This window comes from Tupaia chinensis, unplaced genomic scaffold (assembly GCF_000334495.1).
Source record: "Tupaia chinensis unplaced genomic scaffold, TupChi_1.0 Scaffold139897_1, whole genome shotgun sequence".
NCBI classification, from domain to species: Eukaryota; Metazoa; Chordata; class Mammalia; order Scandentia; family Tupaiidae; genus Tupaia; species Tupaia belangeri.
In genome coordinates, this window is record NW_006199776.1 from 1,420,610 (window position 1) to 1,429,278 (window position 8,669).

The window sequence follows — 8,669 nt, forward strand, 5'->3', positions numbered from 1 at the left end:
GATCTTGGGCACGCACACGCGCCCAGTGTGAGTTTAAGCCACCAGATCCAGGACTCAAACTGCAGTTGACTACATGGGAGTCCAGTGACATAGTCATTACGCTAACTCTGGTCCCACACCTGGCAGGTTTTTCAAGCCTTTACATCCAGATCTCAAACCATGTGGTCACCATGTGGATCTTAACTCCCACATCACCTGCTAGCCCTGCACCTTATATCGAAATACGAATCTTTGGAACCAGCAGTTAGTGTAATGGCTATGTCTCTGGACTCCCATGTAGGCGACTGCGGTTTGCATCCTGGACCCAGTGGCTTAAAACTCACGCCGGGCACATGTGCGTGCATGCCCAAAATCCTGAGAGGAGAATGGAGAAGAGATTGCGTCGTGGCCATCCTCCCTGGGGGGTGATTTCTCACTTTTTGTCTCTCTGTCTCTGTCTGGCGAGCGTAAACCTCCCCCTCCAAAAAAAGACAAACGAAATACGAATCTTTTACAGTTTTAGCATGTTGGTCGTTCTTTGTATATTCTTGATTGGCGGCATCATTTTTCATTAGTCAGCAATCTGCATGTCTATTTCCAAGAACACAAGCGAATTCATCCTAGTGGGTAGGACGCTGAGTCAGTACTAAAGCACCGTCCCCTAAGGACGTCTCGCACACCTTCCCTGCTTCCCTGGGCACGCCTGCGTCCACCTCTCTGTCACACAGGTAAACACAGATCCTGCCAGAGTAGAGGCGGGCTGTGGCATCTTCCACTGCAGTTCGAGTTGAAAGCCTCTGCACCTTGTTTTTACTCTAAATATTTACAGCATTTTCCCATTGTTGTACAAGAGAGCTCTTCGAGCGACTGGCTGATGGCAGGAAGAGGAACCACACTCTGGTGTGCACTTAAAGGGAAGGAAACCGCCTATTTGGCACAGTAAAACAAATGCCTGTTTCTCTAGCTTTGGAACAAATAAACAGAAGCGCCCACCTGTGTGTTTAAGACTCTTATTTTGCAGGCCAACCTGTTTTCATAGAGAAATACTTAAGTACTGTGAAGAGGTGGGGAGTTGGCTTCTGTTCCTGCACCAGGCACCCTTCTGGGCCCCAGATGACACACAGTATGAGCTAGGCCATCTCTGCCCTTGGGGAGCTGAGGTCCTCGCAGGGAGAGGGACTATGAAAACAGGTACGTGAGGAGGATTTGAGGAACAAGGAGGTGTGATGATTAGCAAAGAACCTAAGAGAGCACCAGTTTCTAATTTCCAGTTTCAAAAACAATGTGTGGTTCGATTCTTGGGCCTGGTGGCTTAGAAAATGTGCTGGGTGCTTACGCATGCATGCTCAAAATTCCACGAGGAGAGTGGAGGAGAAGGGATTGCGGTGTGACCGTCTCCCGTGGGTGATTTCTCACCTTCCCTCTCTGGAGCCCTATAGCAAACGCTAGAACAAGCAGACAAACCTTCTGGGCGCTGTGTGAAGAGCTGGAGAAGGGGCATGAACTCCGCTAGTGCCTGTGGAGATGGAGGGGAATGGGCAGGTGGGATGGAAGGAACATGGCCGGACTGGGAGAGCGAGGGGTGGTGGGCGACTCCCAGACTGCATGACTGGGGCATGTTCTCAGCTGAGATGGTCAGGAATGGAGCAGGAGAAGCACTTGGGGCAGGAGAGAGCCAAGGACCCAGGCTGGGACATGGAGCATTCGAGATGCCTGTAAAACTCCAAGGAAGAGGAAGGTCCAGAAAAGGATGGGGCTGAGTTAGACCGTGGGAGTCCTTGGCACGTGGGTGGGATCTGAAGCCCTGGGAATGGATGCGATCTCGCGGGGGCGAGGACAGCTCAGGCCGGCCCTCGCTCTGAGATTTGCAGGCCTTTATAGGATCTGGTAGGGGTGGAACTGACAGCGGACTGAGGCTACAGCAGCTCATTTGGAAGACAAGGTATGTACGTTTCCTCGTCACAGACCACATGGCCTGGCCAGCGACTCTCAGCCGCAACCTCCAGAGGGCTCCAGAAAAGCTTTCCCTGGTAGTGGGCAGCGAACCCTCGGCCTCCTGCCTGGTAGAACAGAGGGAGAGCTTCCTCGCCTGTAACTGCCCTGGGCTGACCCCCAGGGCAAGAGGAGCGTGCGACATAGCCCCCGGTTTGGGTTTCTCGGGCAGAGTTTGGAGTTCCTCAGGGACAAACGTGAGTCTCGGAGATGAACTTCCCATCCTGGCTCCGACCTGGTCTCCAGTAAGTGGGGGCGATCTCGCTTAGTCAGCGGCAGATCTGCCTGTGACATTCACTCGCAGGGAGTTCAAGTGCTGGGCCGTCGTGTGCTTTCCCTCGCATTTGAAACTAAATGAGACAGTGAGATTTCAAAAGGAAAGTAGCTGAGGGCTAGCAGGTGGCCGGTGCTTAAGGCGCTGGATCTCACATGGCCAACTTGGCAGGTTCAAGGCCTGGATATGGTAGCTTGAGAAATATGCCAGGCGTGTGTGTGTACCCAGAATCTTTAGAGGAGAGTAGAGAAGAGAGTGCAACTTGGCCACCCCCGGGGGTGATTTCTCACTTCTTCTTTCTCTCTGGCAAGTGCACACACCCCATGGCAAAAAAAAAAAAAAAAAAAAATTAGCCGAGAAGAGGGACAAACTTGCAAGCTCAGCCTTTGATAAAGGAGCAGAGAGGACTCTCCCTCCATGTCGCACAGCGTAACACGCGTGCATCTGATAGACAGGAAATGCCAGGCGGGATGGAGACTTGCCACGTTCCAGAAGATTAGAAACAGAATAGCTGCCCAGCTTTCCATAAACTCGGTTACTGAAGTCCTAGTTATGTGCATTGTCTGAAAACGGTCGGATAGCTCTTCCTCTCTAGATCAGGCTGGTGTGGTTAAGGTTGGTAACAGGAGTTCTGAAATTAAAGCTGGTCCTGGTCTTCGCAGGGTAATAGTAACGAGAAATGTGCGGTTTCCTTTGATGCAAACCAGGTACTGTGAGTTAACTTGCTCTTTTACCAGTCGCTGAAGACTGGAAACAGAGTGTTGCTTAAATGATGAAAACATAAAAATGCCCGAACACCTACAAGGAATTGGCCGTTTTTCACTTTCCTTTTCTTTCTCAAAATAGTTTTCAGTTCTGCTTTTGCAGTTTCAGTTCACGTTATAGAAGTTGAAATTTTGAGAATGGTGAGGGCTTCCTTTCTGATGCATCAGGATGTTTTTTCCATAGCTGTGTGGGACTGTGTATTTATGAGTGACATTTTGTTATCAGGAGCCACTTTGCGGCCACCACTGAGGTTTTCTCTTTATGTTGGAAACTGTAGATGGGACAGTGAGATTTAATAAGAACAGAAGATGTGAAGAGGGATGGACTGGCCAGCCCAGCCTTCAAAAAAGGAATCTGGAATCTTAGGAACCCCACTTCTTCCTGGTATTTCACACCCATGCACTACTTTGGCTCGAATTTCAAACCTGATTTGGTCTCTGTGCCCCGCTTTCCAGTCTAACATGGCAGCTCCACATTCAGGGAGTCCAGCCTTTACGCCCTCCCGGCCTGGCCTGGGCACTTGTCCAGCTGCCTTTACACTTCCTGATGACGTGAGGCCATCTAGACTAGAAGTTAGTCTTGTAGTAGCCAGGCATCTGTGTTTTTAAGCTCTTTATCTTTTTCTTTTGTTTTGTTTTCTCTTTTTTTAAAGGTTTTTGCCATAGGGCGTGTGTGCTCATTGGAGAGAGACAGTGAGAGCGAAGTGAGAAATCCCAGAAGGTAGGGGTGGGTGTGTGCGCGTGTGTGTGCGCGTGTGTGTGTGTGTGTGTGTGTGTGTCCATGTCGCAATCCCTTCTCCTCCATTCTCTTCTCAGGATTTTGAATTTGGGGCACACTGGCACATGCCCTCGGCATGATTCTCAAGCCACCGGGTCCAAGGCTCAAATGGCAATCGGCCAAGTAGGAGTCCAGAGCCTTAACCACCACACTTACCCACCACACCACCTGCTGGCGCCAGCCCTTTATCTTTAATTACCAAGTGAAGGCTTTCCAACACCCAGGCCTGGCCTTATACAATGATCTGTACAAGAGAACAGCTGCTCCTGGGCCCTGTGGAGTGGACGCCCTGAGATCTGCGAGTCGGTGGTCCTAGGAGGCAGAGGAGAAAGCAAATGTAGGGAATAGTTTTTACACAGAGCGGCAGGGACTGTGGTAGACAAAGGCTGAGCGGCTTGGAGAATACGTGTTCACTGAGTGTTTTCACAGGCTGGCTCTAAGCTAGGAGCATTCCATATAGAGTCTCATGCGTACTTAATACATCCAGTGTTACTATGTGCATCTTAACCATCTGTCAAATAAGAGGTTAGGATTAATTCCAGAAGTAAGCAGTAACCATCAGCTTTTTCAAAGTATGTTTTTCTTGTAGCACATTTTATTCTTTCATTAAGTGTGGTTATTTTTTCCAAATATAGAAAAATTTAAAAAAAGAAAACCAGGAGCCACTCATCAAAAATTGCAAATGACAATGAACTTTCCAAAGAGTATTTCTGACACTCAACTTCTGAAAGTTCAAATTCAAGGTGGTTAAATGGATTTCTTTATATTTCTTCTGGTTGCTATGGCCCATAGGACAGGTGTTAAGTTGATTATATATAAATATAAAATAGAATTTATATAACATATATAAATAAAAATATAAATATATATATTTAAGCGATTATTTGCTATAAGGTGCATGCGCTTGCCAGACAAACAGAGAGAGAGACACAGAGTGAGAAATCACATCCCAAGGGGGATGGCCACACCGCATTCCATAATCCCTTCTTCTCCACTCTCCTCTTGGGATCTTGGACACACACTCATTCATGCCCGGTGTGAGTTTCAAGCCACCGGGTCCAGAACTCAAACCACGGTCGGCTACGTGGAAGTCCAGCAACATAATCATAACACCATCTGCTGATCCCAAGTTTATTTTATATTTTTAATGTGTTTTGTTTTTTGTAAAGTTAGACTCTGGGGGGAAAAAAAAAGAAAAACGTCTCCACCTTCTGAGACGTAACAGTTTCTGTAATCACAAAATTTATTTTTTAAAAAGTCACCACCTTTCTTCTAAAGAAAGAATTGACTACATCGCAGGAGGTATAAAATATTTGACTTGCCAAAGACATTAAAGGCTATAGATGTCTACCCATTAGTTCCACAAATGAGAACGTAATGCCTAGAATGTAGAAAATAAGATTAAAAACTCTCCTGAAGAGACTAATGTCAATAGATGGGAGCCAAACCACGAATAGTAGGAAAGTGAGGGGGAAAATACTCCCTGATATCTGGTGGGTGTTTTATTTTTTAAAGAATTATTTGATTTGGGCCAGCAGTAGCATGGTAGTTAAGGCGCTGGACTCTTCCACCTGGCCAACTGCAGTTTGGACCTGGTGGCTTATTTTCTCACTCCCTCTCCTCCCGTTTGTCTCTCTCTTTCTCTCTGGTCAAATTAAAATAAATGAATGAATAAATAAAATTAAGTAGATATTTTAAAAATAATTATTTAATTGTATTTATTATTATTTTAATTCACCAGAGAGAGGGAGAAAGAGAAAATGAGAAAGCAAGCTGCCCGGTTTGGGACTCACACCACAGTCGACCATGTGAGAGTCCAGCACCTTAACCATCCTGCCACCTGCTGGCTCTCCTTTGTTTAAGACAAGAGTCTTGCTGAGTCATGTTTCTCCTGCCTCAGTGTCCTAAGTAGCTGTGACCCTAGAGGGCACCCCATGCCCGGCTCTTTCAGACTGGGTCTCTCCGTGCCACCCAGGCCAGCCTCAGGCGCCCCTCGGCACTTAGGGGTGCATGCTGCTGCACCCAGTTTTACCATCTCACTTTGCAGTTGCCGGTCTTGCCGATATTTACTCATCGTTTCTTCTCCCTGCCCCTGCTCCTTTGTTCTTTTTTCCAGTGGCCACAGATGTGTTTAATTCCAAAAACCTGGCCGTCCAGGCTCAGAAGAAGATCTTGGGGAAGATGGTGTCCAAGTCCATCGCCACCACCCTCATCGACGACACCAGCAGCGAGGTGCTCGACGAGCTCTACAGAGTGACCAGGGAGTACACCCAGAACAAGAAGGAGGCGGAGAAGGTCATCAAGAACCTCATCAAGACGGTCATCAAGCTGGCCGTCCTCTACAGGAACAACCAGTTCAACCAGGACGAGCTCGCGCTCATGGAGAAGTTTAAGAAGAAGGTCCACCAGCTCGCCATGACCGTGGTCAGCTTCCACCAGGTGGACTACACCTTCGACCGCCACGTGCTCTCCCGGCTGCTGAACGAGTGCCGCGAGCTGCTGCACCAGATCATCCAGCGGCACCTCACCGCCAAGTCGCACGGACGGGTCAATAACGTCTTCGACCACTTTTCAGATTGTGATTTTTTGGCTGCCTTGTATAATCCCTTTGGAAATTTTAAGCCTCACTTACAAAAACTCTGCGATGGAATCAACAAAATGTTGGATGAGGAGAACATTTGAGCGTGTGAATTACGACGGCGACCTTCAGGATCTGGCCAGAGAGAAGAGCACCGCTGGTGCATGAAGGAAAGAAGAATTTCTGTAAGGGTTACACATAGTTCGGGAACACTGTGCCCAGTTCACTTGTCAGATGTTAACGATAGTGCTTTTGTGATGTTTTATTTGCGGAAAAGCGTATTGCCCCAAATCCTGGTCCAAAGCTTCCTCGCGGGCAGCGGATATGGGTGTGCAGACACGGACTCCGTGGAGAGAGACGGTCTGCCCCTCGCCTGAGCCTCCTTGGACAGGCAGCTGTGTGGTGGCACGTCGGCTATGTCGCACACATACAAAGCTGTGTGTTGTAATGCCTTTTATTCCTTATTGTGTATATGTATCTTGTTTTAAAAGCCAGAATGTTCTGTTGTTGTTGTTGCTCCTTGTGAAACAATTGCATTTTCAAGTTCGCCCTTCTTTTGTTAAAGAGTGTGTCGTTGCCATTCTAGAATTACATCTGAGGCAGTCGGCTTAGCCCTCAGAAAGTAGAAAATGGTGCCCCTGAAATCAACACTGGTGAAAGGAACTGTGTCAGACACGAATGAGGTCCAATATAAGAAGATGCTTCTGGAATCAAGGCCTGCTTTGTAGTCCCCACAGTGACACTCAGCATTCCCCAAAATATCATGGCCTTTCGTGGAGTGGCCATCCCCCCCAGGGTGGTTTCTCACTTTCCCTCTCACTGTCTCTGCCTCTCTCTCTCTCTTGCTTAAGGCTTAACTTTCATATTATCTTGGAAATGTGCAGGTGAAATCTCCATTTTAAATAGCCATTGCACATGTAAAAGACAGGAAAATCTAAATTGGGCTAGCGTTGGGACAATAAAAAGCAAATGGCATTAATCAAGAAAGATAAACCAATCTTTAATTTTTTAGAGATTTTTGCTATAGGGTACGTACACTCGCCAGAAAGAAAAAGACAGAGAGACAGAAAGCGAGAAATCACCCCCCAGGGGGGATGGCCATGCCACAATCCCTTCTCCTCCATTCTCCTCTTGGGATTTTGGGCATGCATGCATATGCGCCTGGCATGAGTTTAAGCCACCGGGTCCAGGACTTGAACCAAGGTCGACTACATGGGAGTCCAGCGACATAGCCATTACGCCAACTACTGGTCCCAACCAATCTTTATTTTAGAGATGAGTGCATCAGTATAACTTAGGGGTATGAGAGGAAAAGATACTGCTAAAGAACATGACACTAGGGACAGCAGGTGGCATAGCAGTTATATCTCTGGACTCCCGCATGGCTCATCGTGCTTCAGGTCTCAGACCTGATAGCTTGAAACTCATGTAGGATGCGTGTGTGTGCGTGCCCGAGATCCTGGGAGGAGAATGGAGAAGCAGGAATTATGGCGTGGCCATCCCCCTCCCCCCCACCCCAGGTGGTTCCTCACTTTCCCTCTCACTGTCTCTGCCTCTCTCTCTAGCTAGTGCTCACACCCTAAGGCAAAAACCTCCACCTCCCCCAAAAAAAAAAAAAAAAAAAAAAAAGAGAATAGAACCTTGAAAATGAATGCTTTTCTGTGATTAAGAGGGTTTGAGAAATAAAAAAAATGTTACTTTTTCATTTAATTGATGTTTTTGTTCACTTCGTTGTTTGCTATGTTGATGAGAAAACCAAAGAATATTCATACTGCAGGCAGTCTGTGTTGTCCCCACGTAAGCTTTAGTGTGTGACTGCTCAAGGAGGTGCGTGTTTATTGTGGAAGAAGAAAGGAACCCTGACGGCTGTCCCCAACGGAGCAGGCCCAGCCACCGCTGGCTTGCGAGCGTGAGTTCGGGTGTCTTACCTTCCCTGTGCCTGTGTCCCCGAACACTGGGTAAGTAACCGTTCACCAGAAGAGGCCCCCTGGGGCAGATCGCAGTAAGAGAGATGTGCATGAACCCGTTCCGGCCCAGCGGAGGCCGTCTGTTTCTCTGGGACCCTCGTTTGCTGGACAGAGATGCAGCAAGTCAGTGTCGCCCTGGCGAATGCTGAACCCTGGCAGTAGGGTTCCAACCGCAGGCACCCTTCCTCCTTCCTGAGTCAGCCGGTGGTCGCTGTGTGTCACCGCGGTAGCAGACCGCCTGCAGAAGTGACCCCTCGAGTTTCATGACCCGCTAAGTGGCTTCTCCATGGACTTCTGCAGCCTTGGACCCGTTCCGGGCTCCTCACATGGGGAAGCC

General features: G+C 48.1%; 1 protein-coding gene across 7 annotated transcripts in view; it reads left to right on the forward strand.

Moving 5' to 3' along the window:
- The window catches only part of TNFAIP8 (TNF alpha induced protein 8), a 139,532-nt gene extending 132,050 nt beyond the window's left edge, over window positions 1–7,482 (forward strand). For 6 of the 7 annotated variants that reach the window (XM_027765893.1, XM_006162339.3, XM_027765895.1 and 3 more), the window contains one exon: window positions 5,904–7,482. In XM_027765893.1, coding sequence (XP_027621694.1) covers window positions 5,904–6,469 — 566 coding nt within the window. In that variant the 3' untranslated portion in view covers window positions 6,470–7,482. Of the gene's footprint in view, window positions 1–1,022; window positions 1,171–5,903 lie in introns of those variants that run through there. The other variant, XM_027765894.1, reaches the window with a different exon arrangement.
- Window positions 7,483–8,669: the final 1,187 nt, after the last annotated feature.